General features: G+C 40.5%; 1 protein-coding gene across 1 annotated transcript; it reads left to right on the top strand.

The window, feature by feature from the left end:
• The first annotated feature begins 1068 nt into the window (after positions 1-1068).
• LOC110530651 (carbonic anhydrase 4) lies at positions 1069-6343 on the top strand. Its single transcript, XM_021613868.2, has 9 exons — positions 1069-1155; positions 3038-3104; positions 3196-3222; positions 3390-3560; positions 3704-3852; positions 4477-4572; positions 4686-4764; positions 4926-5089; positions 5866-6343. The coding sequence occupies exons 2-9, from the start codon at positions 3038-3040 to the stop codon at positions 6055-6057; spliced, it is 945 nt and encodes a 314-aa protein (XP_021469543.1). The 5' UTR covers positions 1069-1155; the 3' UTR covers positions 6058-6343.
• The last annotated feature ends 15701 nt before the right edge of the window (positions 6344-22044 follow it).

Genomic DNA, 22044 nt, shown 5'->3' with positions numbered 1-22044 from the left:
ATAAATAAGCATCAACCAGTGGGTCTTGCGACAGGTATACAGAGATGACCAGTTTACAGAGGAGTATAGAGCGCAGCGATGTGTCCTTTAAGGAGCACTGGTGGCAAATCTGATGGCCAACTGGTAAAGAACATCTAGCTGCTCTAGAGCACCCTTACCTGCCGATCGATAAAGTATATCTCCGTAATCTGGCATTGGCAGGATGGTTATCTGGGGTGAAAGAGGAACGATTACGATAGAGGAAACCAAGTCTAGATTTAACTTTAGCCTGCAACTTTGACATGTGCTGAGAGAAGGACAGAGCACACTCTAGCCATACTCCCAAGTACATGTATGATGTGACTATCTCAAGCTCTTAACCCTCAGAGGTAGTAATAACACCTATGGGATGAGGGGCATTCTTCTTACCAAACCACATGACCTTGTTTTGGAGGTGTTCAGAACAAGGTTAAGGGTAGAGAAAGCGTGTTGGACACTAAGAAAGCTATGTTGTAGAGCAATTAACACATAAACAGGGTTTGAATTTTAGTAAGGTCAGGAAGGCTGGAAAGGAGGAAGGAGGAATGCTTCTTTTGGAGCAGGACAATTTTTCTTCTGAGAAGAGAAAACATCCTTCTATTCAAAAGGGAGTCAAGGAGTGTGAAGAGATTCCCCCAATCTATATGTTCATCTATGCAGTTTGTTTCTATGTCAGGTTGCAAATAATGTTCCATTTTGGATGTATTTTGTCTGAAGCTGTTGTATAGTTTAAAACACTGATGAACTGTAGACCAAATAGCCTACTGTTAAATCATGTCACTTTATCTAGGTTGACTGGTTGTGCTGCTATGAGGACTAGTCTGAAGCCAAGATTTTGGAGTTTGCTAAAGCTGACTGTTTCATTTTTCTTAAGGTCCAAGTTAATCTTTCAATATTGTCATTGCCACAGATACTGGATAAATTTCCCGGCAAAGCTCACCTAACTTTCTTCTTTCCAAATAGCCGTTCTTTTTACAGTATTACACCATTTTGAACACACAACTTGAAACCCACCGGCTGAGATAAAAAAGGAGGTGTGTTTATTATTTCTAGTTGAGGTGTGCCACTGAATATAAAGAGGAAGGATGGGAGGCTGAGCGCACAGGACTGAGAGGTGAAGACAGGTGTGGCTTTAAGGTAAGATGATTCTGGCATTGATGCTAACATACATATACATTTATGGAATAATATGCCCTGCTTTTAAGATATGGTATGTTTGAAGTGGCACACATCTCATTGACTAGGCTGGGCTAAGAAGTTACAGCTGTTTCACTGCATTTATGCCAAATCATGTGATGGGAAGTCAGTGTTTATTCATTTTTTTTGTTTTCATGCTTCCTAGTAATTTACCAAAGGATGAATTACAAAGAGTGTGAGGTTGGGGTATCGAAAATACATTGTTTATGGACATTTAAAATTATTTTCCGGATGTTAAAAATACATATTGTTTTGGTAATTGTTTCTACGGCCATATTTCAGCCATACATAATCACTTATATATACATGTCAACAAAGAAAGCATTATGTGCATGTTCAAAAGTAACATTTCCAAGTAATATAGGACTTCAGTGTGGAATAAAAGATTGCAGTAGGCCTATGGAATATTTAAAATTGCTCAAATCTGTCACTTGCCCAAAAGCATCAGAACTGGCAGTGTTCATGTGCAAAGTTCTGAAGAACCAACAGAACACTTCAACAACGGTTACAGAAACGTTTTTAAAAATGAGTGTTGGCACTCGGGTGACTGGTTAGGCCAGGGGGACTGGTTTGGCCAGGAGAAGAAATTGATGAACTAATAAGGTTTGGCAGAAGGAAAGACACAGAGTTGGTTAGTCTCACTGTTGTTGACTTTTAATTGATTCAGAGTGTGTTGGAATGAAAATCTGAGACAAACAATAATAAATAAAATGCCATAAAGCATAAATCAAATCATAAAGATAGTCACTATTCAATAATGGCAAACAATCAGAATTCATCGAGGTAGTTTCAACATGACATCATTTATTCTTACTCATGTCATAACTCAGACCAGAAATAATTATTTCTAATTAACAGAATGAATTCAAAAATAAAAGAGATAGGAAACGGAGTAATCAGCTCGATACTTTACCCGCCAACATAACAAAGGAAAATGTGCTCCGGGAGCCGTATATACATTTACAAACAATCGTGAGTCAACTCAAAACAATCACCCGCATCAGTGAAAGCAGTCAAACAAAATACATGTCTATTTACTCATGTTTGCTTCTTGGATGCACACAAAGTAAACAAAAAGGATTCAGTGTTGCTGGAGAACCTGACAGATGTCCAACAACAGATAAAGGAGGAGTTTTAATGCCAGCCTTTCCCAAAAGACATTTTGGTCGCGTTCCCCTGCTTAGATGTTGCATGCATTAACCAATGCCATGTTAAAGACTGTCATCGACTGACAGATTGCTATAACATATGATGTGGTTATTTGGTATGTAAAAATCCTATCTGGGTCAAATTAAGATCTGCAGCCAGGACCCCTACTCACTAGGACTGTGATATTGTATGTGGTTGTTTATCTCCCTTCGTTGATTGCACCAACTGTAAGTCACTTTGGATAAGGATCTTCTAAATGACCAATATATAACAATTAACATGTTCAAAGCACACTGGGTATTATACTAATGACCTCCGCCGCCAAACAAGACCAAATTGTTTTGGGTCGGTCTGGACCAAATCTGAACCAATCATAGATGTCCATGTTTCACAAGTTTGGAGAGCACAGTACAGTAGAGCATAGTAGACTACAGTAGTGTCCAAACTTGTGAAATATCAATGCCTATATTTGGGTCAAATCAAGGCCAGTACGGATTCGACCAAATCGGAACCAATCCTAGTCGTCTACGTTTGTGGACGTTGTGGATGAAGAGAATTAAGACCAGGGCGGACTGACCAAATTTCAACCACTTTTCTAAGTGCATGGATGTCTTGTGTTGGTCGGTGCTTTTAGTGGTCTCTCCATTCATAATTGCCTTTATCTCGCTTTCAGATGAATCAACTTGTGGTTATCGTTGCGACACTCTTTGTCCCCACTACATACGGTGCTGCAGGCGGTTGTAAGTGATTATTCTATTATTTTGTTGGACTGTGACAATTCTATCAATGTTGTGACTCTGCATAACTTTTTCCCTTCTTCAATTTTAACAGTGTGGTGTTACCATGATCCTAGTTGTGGTAAGTATTGATTTTACCCACTGGTTACAGTGTAATTTCTACTCACAAATTGAAGTGATTGCGATAGCAGTGGATGATAGACTAGAGAATTGATTTATTAGCATATTATATGACCCTTATAAAACGATGGTACATTGACACCATGGTATGATTGATTCCATGTTAAGATGACACCACCTGGTCCACCATTGCCAGTGAACATTGCAATGGATCCCGTCAGTCTCCCATCAACATCGTCTCTGCATCAGCAGTGGGCGATGAAACCCTGACTGCCTTCACCTTCACCAAATACGGAGACAATTATACAATGAAGAATATCAAGAACACTGGCAAAACTGGTGAGGAGAATGGATGGATGCCTTGCCTTCTCAATCCATACACACAAAGTCCCACTTGAGGAAAATGTGTTAACCAAACCAGGAACCCTTATGTGCAAAATGTAACCAATTCCTCTCTTTTGTTCCTCCTCTCTTTCTTTCAGTCAAAGTGGAACTGACAAGTGGAGTCCAGGTTACAGGTGGGGCACTGTCTGAGGCCTATGACAGCCTGCAGTTCCACCTCCACTGGGGGAATGGTACCTCAGTACCTGGGTCGGAGCACACAGTGGATGGAACCCGCTACCCCATGGAGGTATGAGAAGGTTCAACACAACATTACTGCGTTCTGATTCTATACCTTTCTCCAGAAGTGTCCCCTCATCCACCCCCCCCTTCAAGGATTAGTGCAAGCATGCCTGGAGGGAGTTTCCACCATATTCCAAGCACTAATCCATTCCTCTTATATTCAAGAGGGGAAATGTATTAGTACTCTCTGGGAGAAGGGTTCTGAAGAATCTGAATTTAGCCTATTTATCATTGGGTGACACTTCTCATAGTAATGCACATATACCATACTACAATGGATCAATGTCAAGGTCTTCATTTAGCCTTAGTCCAGAATGAATTAATTCCCCCCCAGCTCAACTGCAGCCCCATCACTTGGTTTACTATAAAGCTGACAGGTGCGGAGATGTAACCAATCTCATATTCATAAATGGTTTAATAATCTGACTGTTGTACTGAGCTCCTGAGGCATTTATAAGTTATATTCCTTAAGAATCAGTGGGCATATATATATCATTCATTTAAATGACCCTTGAACAGCTGTATATATAGCAGATTGTAGTCTACCTTTTTAAATGTATCATTACAGTGTTTTAATTTTCCAGTGGATTCAGATAACTTTTTAGATCAACTGTTATGCTTCACCTTTCAGTTGCACATAGTAAATGCAAAGTCTTCGCACAACGGTAACACGACCACGGCCGTTGCAGACAGCACGGGACTCGCTGCTCTTGGCTTCTTCATAGAGGTGCGAGGATGCTTTAACCTTCATAGAAATGGCATCCATTTTTCTACAGTAGATTAGTCATTTACATGTTTTATTGCTGTTTTTGTTTATAAAGTCAATCTTGTTCCATAAAGGCCATGCCGGGTAATGTGACTGGTTCACCAGCAGCCTGGAATACTCTGACATCCTACTTGGCCAACATCACACTAAAAGGTGAGAGGAGAGATTTGACTTGTTCTGACTACTTCCTCAAAATAAAGTTTGGAAGAGGATTTGGCATTAGTTTTCTCTTTGAATTCAAAATTAGTCATTTTCTTGTTCAATTTCAGTAGCATATGATTTTATATACGTTTTTTCTTTCTCTCTTCCTCAAGATGATATTGTAAACATTACTCATGCTATTTCATTGGATGAGCTCCTGGAAGGGGTGGACCGTACCAAATACTACCGTTACAATGGATCACTGACTACTCCAAATTGCAACGAGGCTGTAGTTTGGACCGTGTTCAAGGACCCTATTAAAGTCAGCCAGGACTTGGTGAGTTTGTGCAACAATTTCACCAGAAACTGAACACAATTTCTTCTTAGCAGACAATAAACATAGCTCCGACAAGAAACATGGACTGTATTTTAATATCTTTAAGTGTAGGATCCATTCCTTATCCATTCTGCTTATGAAACATTATAAAAGTTATGATTCAAAAATATACAGATCTTTCATCTGGGGTGGTCCAACAAAAGAGATTGTGACGTATTAATTGGCTCTTCAAGAAGTCATGAACATAAAGATCCGATATCTTAATCATTTGAGCCAGTTTCAAACAGCAGGAAATAGACCTGCAGCAAAAGGAAATGTGTATTATGTGGATTATAATTAAAGGACTTTTTTATAGGGGTTGCTAAATTTTTTGTTAGGGCAAATTAAGAAGGAACATTTAATGTGAGGATTACAATCTTTAGAAGCCTTTTCAAAACCTTGAGCACTCTAAAAGTTATAATTTCATGCTGTGCAGGAAAATGCATGCAACAGGATGTACGGCATATCTACACACATTTCATACATTTCTTATTTTAATCACATTTTTAACCGGAATGCAGTGACATGCCTTAAAGTTGTCGTTTTTGTGATCTATTTATGTATTTACTTGGAGAGCAATTGCCTCAAAGTTTAGTTGATTTCACATTACTTGGCAGCTCAACTAAAACTAGATGTTGAGCTGACGTTTGTGCCCAGTGGGTAAAGCCATTGGGCCAGCTTGATGTCACACTTATGTCTATGATCCTATCTGAAATTAATTAACCTTTTCCCCTCAGATTGATCTCTTCAGTACAACATTGCACATTGACCACAACTCCACCTCTGCCTTGATGACCAATGTCTTCAGGAGCATCCAGCCGTTCAATGACTGGGTGGTGACGACCCAGGGCCGTCCAGCGTCGGGGGCTTCCACAATGTGCTCCTCTCTGGGCCTCATGGCCCTGGCCTGGATGCTGCTGAGGGTTTAGTGACGGCGAAATACTCCTTACCTGAAGTGCATTGCCATATCTCCATGAACCCTCAATCTACCAACAAATTTTCCTTATGTCGATTACCAACAAGGGTCATCTTGACCCCAAGGAGAAACTATTGGAAAAAGCAACAATCATAGCGAAATGTGTTTTATCCTTGGTTGGTAAATATAGCCCCAGGTTACAGACTTTTCTACCAATGATGACTGTAAACTAAGCCCGAGCATGAAGTCAATAAAGAATGTCAATGTACTTGAGAGGTATGATTGATAAATTCAATGTAGTCTGTTGTTGGTGCAGTATTCACGCAAAAGCTGGCTTGAGCTTTGATTGGTTCTCTCAACAACAACAAAATACTTCCTGTGGGCTTGAGACCTCTCGTTGTTTGGATTTGAAAATCAAACAGTGGTATTTGAAGGGGCAGTGCTGGAGGGCTGTGTGGGTGTCCTTGTGAATGCTTGAGTGAGAAAGATACAGAGGAGAAAAAGCCTTTCCAGATTCTGAAGTCAGGGGAACTTCAAGGTTGTTGTCAGCCAGCCAGACTTCCAGTGTCATGCTCAATTTCTCAAATATTATGACATTTCTCCTGGAATGAGAGAATGAGAATGCGACAAATGGATTGAGATTAGGATTGGGATAAGGGAGAGAAAGAAAGGCGGTAATGATGGTATCAATGCAATTTAAACTTGTGACGTCACCTATCTTGACATTTGCCACCACCTGGCCTCTCTGATGTTGGATTGTCAGTGTTTAACTTGTGCAGATACTCATATTCCATGGCATTTATTATCAGGTTTATCTGCTTTCTGGGAGACTGTGGGTGTGTTTCATGTGATAAGTGCACACGTCATTTCACTGAAGCACTGCCAAGATATCTGAAAGCAAGCTGCATTAGCATCACTCCAAGGCTGTGCAGTCAAACTGTACTGTATGTTACACTTGTTCACATACCGTAAACTGCTTTGTGTGAATGACAAATGTCACAAATGTCACAATGTCATTTTCTCTCCAAGATCGCATAGCAGTTCAGACGTCTTTTGTCCTCGTCTTGTCGTGTCCTGTATATATATATTTACAACTTTTTTCACATTTTATTTTTATTTTCCATCAACTCATCTTCTAAACACTCTCCTGCAACCAGCCTCACCAATTTATATTTATAAAAAAGTATTATTTACCTCAGATCTGCAATCCTTCAGAAAGCTAGCCAGAAACTCCAGGAGGCTGGCCAGAAACTAGCCAGAAGCTAATCAGAAGCTAACCACGGTTTGTGGTCATCGGCTGTCCTTTAGCTCGAAAATCTATCGAAAATCTATCGCCAGTTTTGTACGGCGCAGCGCGGCTCGGAACGGAACATACCGGACCAATTTTTCTCTCCATGTCCCTGGATTTCAACTGCTCTCTGGACATTCATACCCGGATCTCACAGCTAGCTAGCTGCTATCCGTGTGACAGTCGGCTTTCGTCGATTCCGGAGCAAACATTGATTGTTCCGGTGCTAGCCAGCTCCGTCAATCACTCCTGAGTTCCATCCTTCACTCCTGGGCTGCAGTCACCTATCCGGACCCGTTTCACTGCCTACGCGGAGCCCCACCGGGCCTTCACAACCGGACTGCCGACGTTATCTACCTGAATGAGATCCGGCTGGCTCCTCTGTCGCGACGTTACCTGAACGCCCATCTGCGGCCCGCTAACCGTTAGCTGTCTTACCGGCTGCTATCTGAATAGACAATCGGACAATTTATTTATTTTTATTATTATGTTTTCTTCTCGGGCCTCTATAACTATATCTATTGTTCTTATTTTTGTTGTTGTTGTGTGATTTGGATTAATCCCCTCTACCACACGGAACCCTACTAATCTACTGACCGAACGCAAGAGGTGGCTAACAACAGACTCCATCCTATGCTAGCTTGCTACCGGTTGGCCTGGCTAGCTGTCTAAATCGCCGTGACCCTAAACCAACCTCTCCACTCACTGGACCCTTTTGATCACTCGACTAAGCATGCCTCTCCTTAATGTCAATATGTCTTGTCCATTGCTGTTCTGGTTAGTGTTTATTGGCTTATTTCACTGTAGAGCCTCTAGTCCTGCTCACTATACCTTATCCAACCTATTAGTTCCACCACCCACACATGCAATGACATCTCCTGGTTTCAATGATGTTTCTAGAGACAATATCTCTCTCTTCATCACTCAATACCTAGGTTTACCTCCACTGTATTCACATCCTACCTTACCTTTGTCTGTACATTATACCTTGATGCTATTTTATCGCCCCCAGAAACCTCCTTTTACTCTCTGTTCCAGACGTTCTAGACGACCAATTCTTATTGCTTTTAGTCACACCCTTATTCTACTCCTCCTATGTTCCTCTGGCGATGTAGAGGTGAATCCAGGCCCTGCAGTGCCTAGCTCCACTCCTATTCCCCAGGCGCTCTCTTTTGACGACTTCTGTAACCGTAATAGCCTTGGTTTCATGCATGTTAACATTAGAAGCCTCCTCCCTAAGTTTGTTCTATTCACTGCTTTAGCACACTCTGCCAACCCGGATGTTCTAGCTGTGTCTGAATCCTGGCTTAGGAAGACCACCAAAAATTCAGACATTTTAATTCCAAACTACAACATTTTCAGACAAGATAGAACTGCCAAAGGGGGCGGTGTTGCAATCTACTGCAAAGATAGCCTGCAGAGTTCTGTCCTATTATCCAGGTCTGTACCCAAACAATTTGAACTTCTACTTTTAAAAATCCACCTCTCTAAAAACAAGTCTCTCACCGTTGCCGCCTGCTATAGACCACCCTCTGCCCCCAGCTGTGCTCTGGACACCATATGTGAACTGATTGCCCCCCATCTATCTTCAGAGCTCGTGCTGCTAGGCGACCTAAACTGGAACATGCTTAACACCCCAGCCATCCTACAATCTAAACTTGATGCCCTCAATCTCACACAAATTATCAATGAACCTACCAGGTACCTCCCCAAAGCCTTAAACACGGGCACCCTCATAGATATCATCCTAACCAACTTCCCCTCTAAATACACCTCTGCTGTCTTCAACCAAGATCTCAGCGATCACTGCCTCATTGCCTGCATCCGTAATGGGTCAGCGGTCAAACGACCTCCTCTCATCACTGTAAAAACACTTCAGCGAGCAGGCCTTTCTAATCGACCTGGCCGGGGTATCCTGGAAGGATATTGACCTCATCCCGTCAGTAGAGGATGCCTGGATATTTTTTAAAAATGCCTTCCTAACCATCTTAAATAAACATGCCCCATTCAAGAAATTTAGAACCAGGAACAGATATAGCCCTTGGTTCTCCCCAGACCTGACTGCCCTTAATCAACACAAAAATGTCCTATGGCGTTCTGCATTAGCATCGAACAGCCCCCGTGATATGCAGCTGTTCAGGGAAGCTAGAAACCATTATACACAGGCAGTTAGAAAAGCCAAGGCTAGCTTTTTCAAGCAGAAATTTGCTTCTTGCAACACTAACTCAAAAAAGTTCTGGGACACTGTAAAGTCCATGGAGAATAAGAACACCTCCTCCCAGCTGCCCACTGCACTGAAGATAGGAAACACTGTCACCACTGATAAATCCACCATAATTGAAAATTTCAATAAGCATTTTTCTACTGCTGGCCATGCTTTCCACCTGGCTACTCCTACCCCTGTCAACAGCACTGCACCCCCAACAGCAACTCGCCCAAGCCTTCCCCATTTCTCCTTCTCCCAAATCCATTCAGCTGATGTTCTGAAAGAGCTGCAAAATCTGGACCCCTACAAATCAGCCGGGCTAGACAATCTGGACCCTTTCTTTCTAAAATTATCTGCCGAAATTGTTGCCACCCCTATTACTAGCCTGTTCAACCTCTCTTTCGTGTCGTCTGAGATTCCCAAAGATTGGAAAGCAGCTGCGGTCATCCCCCTCTTCAAAGGGGGGGACACTCTTGACCCAAACTGCTACAGACCTATATCTATCCTACCATGCCTTTCTAAGGTCTTCGAAAGCCAAGTCAACAAACAGATTACCGACCATTTTGAATCTCACCATACCTTCTCTGCTATGCAATCTGGTTTCAGAGCTGGTCATGGGTGCACCTCAGCCACGCTCAAGGTCCTAAACGATATCTTAACCGCCATCGATAAGAAACATTACTGTGCAGCCGTATTCATTGATCTGGCCAAGGCTTTCGACTCTGTCAATCACCACATCCTCATCGGCAGACTCAACAGCCTTGGTTTCTCAAATGATTGCCTCGCCTGGTTCACCAACTACTTCTCTGATAGAGTTCAGTGTGTCAAATCTGAGGGTCTGTTGTCCGGACCTCTGGCAGTCTCTATGGGGGTGCCACAGGGTTCAATTCTTGGACCGACTCTCTTCTCTGTATACATCAATGAGGTCGCTCTTGCTGCTGGTGAGTCTCTGATCCACCTCTACGCAGACGACACCATTCTGTATACTTCCGGCCCTTCTTTGGACACTGTTAACAACCCTCCAGGCAAGCTTCAATGCCATACAACTCTCCTTCCGTGGCCTCCAATTGCTCTTAAATACAAGTAAAACTAAATGCATGCTCTTCAACCGATCACTACCTGCACCTACCCGCCTGTCCAACATCACTACTCTGGACGGCTCTGACTTAGAATACGTGGACAACTACAAATACTTAGGTGTCTGGTTAGACTGTAAACTCTCCTTCCAGACCCATATCAAACATCTCCAATCCAAAGTTAAATCTAGAATTGGCTTCCTATTTCGCAACAAAGCATCCTTCACTCATGCTGCCAAACATACCCTTGTAAAACTGACCATCCTACCAATCCTCGACTTTGGCGATGTAATTTACAAAATAGCATCCAATACCCTACTCAACAAATTGGATGCAGTCTATCACAGTGCAATCCGTTTTGTCACCAAAGCCCCATATACTACCCACCATTGCGACCTGTACGCTCTCGTTGGCTGGCCCTCGCTTCATACTCGTCGCCAAACCCACTGGCTCCATGTCATCTACAAGACCCTGCTAGGTAAAGTCCCCCCTTATCTCAGCTCGCTGGTCACCATAGCATCTCCCACCTGTAGCACACGCTCCAGCAGGTATATCTCTCTGGTCACCCCCAAAACCAATTCTTTCTTTGGCCGTCTCTCTTTCCAGTTCTCTGCTGCCAATGACTGGAACGAACTACAAAAATCTCTGAAACTGGAAACACTTATCTCCCTCACTAGCTTTAAGCACCAACTGTCAGAGCAGCTCACAGATTACTGCACCTGTACATAGCCCACCTATAATTTAGCCCTATCAACTACCTCTTTCCAAACTGTATTTATTTTATTTATTTATTTTGCTCCTTTGCACCCCATTATTTTTATTTCTACTTTGCACATTCTTCCATTGCAAAACTACCATTCCAGTGTTTTACTTGCTATATTGTATTTACTTTGCCACCAAGGCCTTTTTTTTTTGCCTTTACCTCCCTTCTCACCTCATTTGCTCACATTGTATATAGACTTGTTTATACTTTATTATTGACTGTATGTTTGTTTTACTCCATGTGTAACTCTGTGTTGTTGTATCTGTCGAACTGCTTTGCTTTATCTTGGCCAGGTCGCAATTGTAAATGAGAACTTGTTCTCAACTTGCCTACCTGGTTAAATAAAGGTAAAATAAAATAAAAACAGATTGGAAGCCCAAATAAGTGTGTGTGGGGGGGTTCAGGGTTCAAAGTTGTGTAATACTGTAAAATAACATCTGATTGGAGTTGACCTGAACAGGGCCCAGGACCAGTGGAAGCAAAATAGCCCCATGACAAAGATCCACCACCCAATTTGAAAGTAAGTATGGGGTTGTTTTCTGCATATGCATCTTTCTTCAACACAAAACCTACCACCGTTATGAGTGGCCAAAGAGCTTTGGTGGGTTTTACCTCGAAAGAAATATGCATATGCCGAAAAGAGCACCCATACCTACTGTACAATATGTTGATGGATCTTTGATGTTACTGGGCCATTTTGCTTTTACTGGTCCTGGGACCTTTGTTAAGGTCAAGGCATCATTAACTTTACTCAGAACCACATCCTGGTTTCATAGACTAGATGTAAAATAGTAAAAGTAAATCCAGGACACTCAAAATAGTATGATGTGTTACGTTTGGTACGGTTACATAAGACAAACGGTTACTTAAGGCAAAAACGAAGTAGAGTGGTTGGTCGGGGTGGATGGGTAGGCATATAACGTAAGTATTCAGACACCTTCCCTTTTGTTACGTTACAGCCTTATTCTAAAATGGTTTAAATAAAACCTTTTCCTCATCAATTTACACACAATTCCCCGTAATGATGTAGCAAAAACAGGTTTTTAGACATTTTTGAAAATGTATTAAAAATAAAAAACAGATAAACCCTATTTACATAAGCATTGCTATGAGACTCAAAATTGAGCTCACGTGCATCCTGTTTCCATTGATAATCCTTGAGATGTTTCAACAACTTGATTGGAGTCCACCTGTGGTAAATTCAATTGATTGTACATGATTTGGAAAGGAACACACCTGTCCTTATAAGGTCCAACAGTTGACAGTGCATGTCAGAGCATAAACCAAGTCATGAGGTTGAAGCAATTGTCCGTAGAGCTCCAAGACAGGATTGTGTCGAGGCACAGATCTGGGGAAGGATACTAAAACATTTATGCAGCATTGAAGGTCCCCAAGAACACAGACGCCTCCATCATTCTTAATTGGAAGAAGTTTGGAACAACCAAGTCTCTTCCTAGATTTGGCCGCCCAGCCAAACTGAGCAATCAGGGAGAAGGGCCCTGGTCAGGGTGGTGACCAAGATGGTCAGTCTGACAGAGCTCCAGAGTTCCTCTGTGGAGATGGGAGAACCTTCCAGAATGACAACCATCTCTGCAGCACTCCACCAATCAGGCCTTTATGGTAGAGTGGCCAAACGGAAGCCAGTCCTCAGTAAAAGGCACATGACAGCCTGCTTGGAGTTTGCCAAAAGGCACCTAAAGGACCCTCAGTCTATGGGAAACAAGATTCCCTGGTCTGATGAAACCAAGATTGAACTCTTTGGCCTGAATGCCAAGTCTCACATCTGGAGGAAACCTTGCACAATCCCTTCGGTGAAGCATGGTGGTGGCATCTGTGTGGATGTTTTTCAGCTGCAGGGACTGGGAGACTAGTCAAATCATATCAAATTGTCTTGTTCACATACACATGGTTAGCAGATGTTATTGCGAGTGTAGCGAAATGCTAATGCTTCGACTGTGCAGCAGTATCTAACAGGTAATATCTAACAATTCCACAACAAAAGGACAGCGCCCCGCATATAAAAGCATGAAAAACATTTTTCAACCAGGCAGGTTGAAAGTCAGAAATAGCAATATAATAAATGCCTTACCTTTGAAGATCTTCTTTTGTTGACACTCCAAAAGGTCCCAGCGACATCACAAATGGTCCTTTTGTTCGATAAAGTCCGTCCTTATATCCCCAAAAATACCAATTTGCGACCAAGCTTTAACCTTTCTAGCGCAGGGCTTCCGCTAGCGGAACACCTCGACAACATTCCGCTGAAAAGGCAGCGAGCGAAATTCAAAAATATTTTTTTGAAATATTTAACTTTCACACATTAACAAGTCCAATACAGCAAATGAAAGATAAACATCTTATTAATCTACCCATCGTGTCTGATTTCAAAAATGCTTTACAGCTAAAGATGATTATGTCAGATCACTGCCAAGTCGAAAAAACACACAGCCATTTTTCCAGCCAAAGATAGGAGTCACAAAAAGCAGAAATATAGATAAAATGAATCACAAACCTTTGATGATCTTCATCAGATGACACTCATAGGACATCATGTTACACAATACATGTATGTTTTGTTCGATAATGTGCATATTTATATCCAAAAATCCTAGTTTACATTGGCGCCTTACGTGCAGTAATGTTTTGATTCCAAAACATCCAGTGATTTTAGCAGAAATACTCATAATAAACATTGATAAAATATACTAGTGTTATTCACAGAATTAAAGATAGACTTCTCCTTAATGCAACCGCTGTGTCAGATTTCAAAAAAACTTTACAGAAAAAGCATAATCTGAGAACGGCGCTCAGAACCCAAAACAGCAAGAGGAATAGCCGCCATTTTGGAATCAACAAAGTTAGAAACAACAACATAAATATTCACTTACTTTTAATGAACTTCATCAGAAGGCACTCCCAGGAACCCCAGTTCGACAATAAAATACTGATTTGTTCCATAAAGTTCCATCATTTATGTCCAAATAGCCTCTTGTTGTTAGCGTGTTCAGCCCAGTAATCCATCTTCATGAGGCGCGAGCATTTCATCCAGACAAAAACTCAAAGTTCCATTACAGTCCTTTAGAATCATGTCAAATCAATTGTTAGGATGTTTTTAACATAAAACATCAATAATGTTCCAACCGGAGAATTCCTTTGTCTTCAGAAAAAGCACTGGAACGCGAGGTAACTCTGTCAGGAGTGCGCGTCATGAGACCGAGGCACTATGCCAGACCACTGACCCAAACAGGTCTCATGAGCCCCTCCTTTATAGTAGAAACCTCATTCGAGTTTCAAAAGACAGTTGACATCTAGTGGATGCCCTAGGAAGTGCAACCTCATCCATTTCTCAACATGTACTCCGCTAGGCAAAGCTTTGAAAAACCACAAACCTCAGATGTCCCACTTCCTGGTTGGATTTTTCTCAAGTTTTTGCCTGCCATATGAGTTCTGTTACACTCACAGACATCATTCAAACAGTTTTAGAAACTTCAGAGTGTTTTGTATCCAATACTAATAATAATATGCATATATTAGCATCTGGGACAGAGTAGGAGGCAGTTCACTCTGGGCACGCTATTCATCCAAAAGTGAAAATGCTGCCCCCTATCCCAAAAAGGTTGTTAACAATGTAGTAAGTTATGCATATGTATATTCATGAAAACCGAAATATGAGACCATGACAATTCCCACTCTCTCTTCACCTGACTCTATGCCTCCAGGATACGTTTCTGCGGGAATCCACAAAAATAAAATCCCTAAAGAAACTTCCTCATGCTTTCGCCCAGTCTTCCCCATTCGGCCCCAGGTTCCGAGAGGTGTTCCCAAGCCATGTGATTTTATTGCCACTTAATAGGCACATCCCCTGATAGGCAAGTGCGTATCCCTAATCAACGTTACATCCTCTTGAGGTAACTCAGCACTGTATATGCTTTCACATTAATGCATTCAACATGTTGTTTAGAGAACAATTACCCCAACATCTATCCTCCTCATGTGATGCATCAATTAACCAATAGAACAAGTAGCTCCTAGACTTAAACCATCTGCATGTATGTCTACAGTGGAATCTAGTCTCTCTCTTTAGCTCTGCTTCCTCTGTCATGGTGTTTTCAAGCTCACCCATTACATGGTGTTTTCAAGCTCACCCATTATGCAGCTGGACCTTACTTCTTGTGAGAATTATGCACCCACCAAAGAGAGACATGACTATCTTTACCACTGCAGGTGCTGTAAGGACCATACGCACATACAGTACATATGTGTGGACCAGACCAAATCTATCCCAACACCCCCTCCTGGTGTATCTGGATGTTCCCTCAATCTCCATAATTCAGCCCATGCCCTTGGTTATCTCTGTTTTCACCTGAGGATATACACACTGCAACACATGGGTTATTTCCTGACAACATAATTTGTGACATTTGAATAACCACATCCCATGTACTCCCATCAGTCTCCCAGTTACCAGTTATCAATCTATGTGGCATGAGTCTTCATAAACTGATATCCCAACAATGCTACTAAAGTGACCCCTGCTACTACTAACATGGCCCATGCCTATAATCGCTTTCAATTGTGATTGCAACTGCCGCGAGAATAACTACTGCCTATAATATATCAAGTGTTCGCCGGCTGTTAGAAATTGGGAAAGAGATTATTGAATTGGATGAATATTCAACCTACATATCATTCCATCTAAACCCATAACACACTAGTCACTACTCCTAATGCACCTCTACAGTTATAAACATACTAATGCATTCTAAAATCATTAAGTCAATCAATCCCTCCTCTGGAACAATGATCCCTCTCCTGTTCCACAAAACCTTAAAACACATTGACTTAACAAGAAAAGAGAAAAATAAACATAAACATTTGTTTAATAACTTCCCACTACTCTTAATGCAACTAGAACTGGGGGGAAACGTCCATCCGTTACGTTCTATGTCCATGTTATGCAGGTCTTCACGCCATCTCCTTCATCTCCATCATTGGGTGTTATTACAAAACACAGACTATAAACCTTACATGTAATTACTTGTATTCTATCACCCAGACATCTCTATTTATCAATACAATGTAACATTACAATTATAATGACATAATAAAACAAAAGAAACAAAAACCTTTATGTTAACCCAAGCTATCATCCAGTAAGTTCTAACAATTTAGAGATAACGTTTCCAGAGCTTCCCTAGGCCTAATACATTTGAACAGTGCCCCTAACCCTCACCTGTTCAAAAGCAACTCTCTCTTGCTTTATCCAACTCATAACTAAAACATTTATAAATGATCCAGCCCAAATTCACAATAACAGTCCTTAGTGCTTACTTTAACTCAAATTCAAATGTCTCAATTTAGCACACATCATCCCTATTAAAATGTACATTTAAAAAAAATTAACTTTTAGTACAAGTAATAACTGTTCTCATTACAGCCCCCTTTGTACCTGTTTTCCTGTCATGAGTGGCCTGGTAATGAAGATCAGTAACTCAATGCATTCTTTAGTCCAAACTGTTGGCAGTGTGTAGACTCAGAAGTGCTAAAAGTCACTGTCGTTTTGCACACCCTTGTCGCTCTTTCTCCAGCCGGTTAGCGAGGGCTTTGAGGTTTACACACACTGTTTGTGGTCAAATTACTCCTACCATGTATTAAGACACAATCTGATGTCACCTTCCATGATAACTCCTTTATTCTACTGGCGACCTCTCAGAAGAGTTATCAGATCATGAAGTTATCGCCCTAACCCCTCCTAGAATCCCAAACTCCATAAATCCCAATCTGGTGAAATTTGTATCGAAACAAAAACCAAAAATTAAATCATCAATACATATATCACAATCCATTTGGAGTAACTGTCATCTCTTGTTAACATATATTTGAACTTCTATATGCAGACTGAACAAAGTACATTTTTATGTCTACCCAAAGACCATGACCCCAGGGAACTGTTAATTTTCCCTTTGAACACGTGACTTAAAAACTACATGTTAAATCAAAAAATGTACTTATTCAAATAACTAGTCAGCTTAGATTACAACTCTTTATAATTTCCTGACAAAATCATAGAATTTCAAAGTAGTGGTACGATTTGAATAGAGATTGTTTTTTTTTCATTTATTTTATAATTTAATCCCAGCTGTTTCGATCATTTCTAATGAGATTGATCAGGTCTCAATAGGAAAGAAATCGACACCATTAAAATATTTCCTCTCTCTCTTCTTTCCCTGACCTTCCGAAACCCTTTAAACACATTTCAAAAACATTTCCATCCTTCTGCATAACCAATTTAAAACTGAATTGAAAAGACCCCATCCAAAATAAATCCCACAGTGTCAACAACACTAACCCATATTCATAACCAGTAAATGGTGTGTGCGTGCTGGTGTATGTGTGTGTTAAACCATATGTCAAAAAGAAACAGAAATGGCCAGGCCTTCCCATGCTTTATTCAGCATGCACTACCCTTAGTCACTATACACCCATATGATATTATGTGATTGGTCTCTCACTGTCATAATCATGTACAAATATTCTGGTATTGTTAATAGACCAATTTCCAATCGACACATTTAATACCTGTTTCACCTTCGATTGTTCCTGTTAACCATTCTAAATGTAATACTTTTTCATTTGCAAATGTAGTCAATTTCTCAGCTGAAGAAATCAGTGATATTTGATCCTGGGCATCAAATAAAAAGTTGTTTTAGAAATGGTCACCTATGTCTCCCTTAATTAACATACACACTGTATTGAACCTGCATTTTTCCTGGAAGCAAGAATTCTTATTCAAGACCCATTAGATAATACAGTGTTCCATTAAGTGGAATTGACCCCATTTTAAAATAAACAATCTCAGAGCCCCTTTCCAGTAATCCTATCAATTTAACCTGTTGCATAAGTTTAGTAAAATACAAAACTGTTGTTTAACAAATGTAGAACCTTCAAAAAGTTGGTGATGTCTTATCAGCTTGGCAGTCAAGACGTATTTCATTATACTTGCATTACTGGACACTGCTCCACATAATGGAGACAGATTATAATTTTTTAATACATTATCTTCCTGCTCAAATTCACTGGAGTTGCCTAACTATAAAACCAAGCAACAATAATCAAAATCTGTCAAATAATGTTTCTCATACCTCTACTTCAAATGTCCCACTACCTGCTTGCTTTCAACCGCAGCTAATATTTTTTACAATCTCATGGTTCAATCCCTCTACTCATCCTTTAACCTTGTATTGAAACCTCAGCCTATCAAATTACTAAAATATTGTTAGAGTGCTATAAAAAGGTACTAATAACATATTACCATTCACATACTGTCAACACTCATCACATTTACATCAACCCTCCTTTTCAAATACTATATTTTTATCACTAACCACTGCTTCACACTCAGTAAACATCTATTATTTTAAGATGAACCTGTAATGTGCCTAATGTAGAAAATACATCAGCCAATTCTTAATCAATTCAAATTCGAAATTCTTATTTTCCAAATGACTGTCTTTTGTTACCTTCACTAGTCTACATCTCTTCACTTAAATTAATCAGAGTTTGTTCTGACACTAGAATAGGGAGTAATGCTGATCTGCCATCAGCTGTTAAACGAACTGGGCTGTCACTGGAATTAGCTGCGTTTGTCCCGAGCATCCTATAGTTTTGGTATATTTGTCAGACATGGGGAGATGAGAGGCATAATTTGGATTTACATATGTGTGGATGGCTCCAGAATCTATCATTGTGGGTGTGCCTCTGTTCTCTATTTGAACTTGCAGCATAAGTTCTTGATCAGCTCTCGTGGATATCATTGAAAACTGACCCTCGCCTGTAGGATTCTCTGGGCATCCCTAGTATCCCTGATTAGGCCCCGCCCATGGGTTCACAGGGCCCTGTGGTTGTCTCTGATTGTTTTGCCAACCATCACAATGTTCATAAACTAACTAAAACATTTTATAGTTCATTTTAGGCTTAGTAACTTCTTTGCTAATTATTTTACCCCCCCTTCTACAATCCAATCCTTCTATTAACTATTTTCCAAGGTAGGGCTATCCACTTCCCAGACAATAATTAATTAGTCACGGCACTTAATACCTTGTATTAGAACCTATACTATAATGTCTGCAATTGTATTACTGAATAATAGAGATTACTTAATGTCTTATTCCAGTATAGCACCTCAAATATCACTATTATTGATAACCCATGTTACCAAAACCATTCACACTTGTCTTCCTATTTCCACATCATCTTTCATAACAGTTAAACTTTTCTGGGTTCCTTCCTGCACCTTGCTCAGTCTCCCCTGTCCTTTCCAGATCCTTTTCTTTTACCTAAGAGGGCACAGAGAGAGTCTCCTTATCATCTTTCACCTCTATTTCTCTCTATATTTCCACAACTCCAAACACCCACTGGTGTATGGTGGAGGTTGTGTAAACCATTCCACCTTTGTCATGTTGTCTTGTCTCTGTCCTTTCCCTTCACCCTGTCTCCCTCTGCTGGTCGTTGTTATGTTACCTTTTCTCCCCCGCTTTCCCCCAGCTGTCCCTTGTCTCCTCTAACTACCCGTTCCCCACCTGTTCCCTGTTTCCCTCTGATTAGGTCCCTATATCTCTCTCTGTTTCTGCTCCTGTCCTTGTCGGATTCTTGTTTGTTTGTGTTTCATGCCTGAGCCAGACTATCGTCATGTTTGCTGTAACCTTGTCCTGTCCTGTCGGAATCTGCCGGTCTATCTGAGCCTACCTATGTTTGGTTATTAAAGAAGCTCTGTTTAAGTTAGTTCGCTTTTGGGTCCTCATTCACTCACCATAACAACCTTCTTCCTGTCTGACTTTTCATTGTCCTTCTTCAACATTCCTGAACCTGCAGCATAAGCTTTCTTTATACTTTTGAACAATCCTTCTCCTTCTTTAAAAATTCTCAGTATTTATTTTTCTCTTTCTTTCTTGTCCTATTGCTACTGATATCCATACTTTCAATTTTGTATTTATTGTTTAGTTATTCTTTTATCTTCATTTAATATCTGCACTAGCTATGCTGTCTTGGTTATTTTTATTGTGCTATTCACCTATTTAAAACCAATCCTCCTCTGTTGCTTTAATATTTATCCCTGTCATTCCTGGATTATATCTTCCTAGTTGTCACGTCCTGACCTTAGTTCCTTTTTTATGTCTCTATTTTAGTTTGGTCAGGGCGTGAGTTGGGGTGGGCATTCTATGTGTTGTTCTATGTTTTTGTATTTCTGTGTTTGGCCTGGTATGGTTCCCAATCAGAGGCAGCTGTTTATCATTGTCTCTGATTGAGAACCATACTTAGGCAGCCTGTTTTCCCACTATGGGTTGTGGGTAGTTGTTTTCTGTTTTGTGTTGCTGCACCTTACAGGACTGTTTAGTTTTCGTTTCGCTCTCATTGTTATTTTGTTTAGTGTTTCTGTTCCAATTAAATAACATAAACACTTACCACACTGCGCATTGGTCCGATCCATCATACTCCTCGTCAGAAGAGGAGGAAAACTGTTACACTAGTGGTCTGTTAAGTCATGGATTGCTCGTCCACACTCTGTTTCCTCCTACTGTTTATCCACATTACTAAATGCCTCTTGTAGGTGCTACTATAAACCATACTACTGTACTGTCCTTTATGTGTCTATTACCGCTATTTATTCCAATAGCATAGATTTATTTCAACCGTATAATATAGCTATATTTCTCTGTAATTTATACTCCTCTACCCCAGTATATACTTTATACTCCTTGTTTAACACTTGTTTAATAATTCCTCTGTATGCAAGGATAGTTATTCAACATACTATTTTGTCAATCTCCTATCTTTACACAGTTCCATTAAAAAACTTCTTAGGGATAGGAGGCAGTATTCGGAAGTTTGGATGAATGAGGTGCCCAAAGTAAACTGCCTGTTACTCAGGCCCAGAAGCTAGGATATGCATATAATTGGTAGTATTGGGTAGAAAACACTCAAAAGTTTCCAAAACTGATAAAATAATGTCTGTGGTAATAACAGAACTGATAAAGCAGGTGAAAACCCGAGGAGAATCCATCCAGAAAAAATATTTTTGGGAGGTGACACCACTTAAAATGCATGTCTATGGGAAAATCAATGGAATACCTCCCAGATTGCAGTTCCTAGGGCTTCCAGTAGATGTCAACAGTCTTTAGAAAGAGTTTCAGGCTTGTTTTTTAAACTTTTTTTCACTTCATTATTTATCTCCGGTAATGAACATACATTTCTCTGTCTTAAATTTGATCATTTATTTACATATTAGGGTACCTGAGGATTGATTAGAAACGTTGTTTGACTTGTTTGAACAAAGTTTATTGGTAACTTTCGGGATTCATTTGTATGCATTTTAAACGAGGGAAAACGGTGGATTACTGAGTCAAGCGCGCCAACTAAACTGACTTTTTTGGGATATAAAGAGGGACTTTATCGAACAAAATGACCATGTGTTGTGTAGCTGGGACCCTTGTGATTGCAAACAGAGGAAGATCTTCAGAGGTAAGTGATTTATTTCATCGCTATTGCTGACTTTCGTGATGCCTCTGCTTGTTTGGAAAATGTTTGTAATGCTTTTGTATGAGCGGCGTTGTCCTCAGATAATCGCATGGTATGCTTTCGCCATAAAGCCTTTTTGAAATCTGACAAGGAGG

The sequence above is a fragment of the Oncorhynchus mykiss genome, chromosome 8 (assembly GCF_013265735.2).
Source record: "Oncorhynchus mykiss isolate Arlee chromosome 8, USDA_OmykA_1.1, whole genome shotgun sequence".
NCBI classification, from domain to species: Eukaryota; Metazoa; Chordata; class Actinopteri; order Salmoniformes; family Salmonidae; genus Oncorhynchus; species Oncorhynchus mykiss.
Note: the sequence above shows the minus strand (reverse complement) of the source record. Positions and strands in the feature narration are given on the sequence as shown.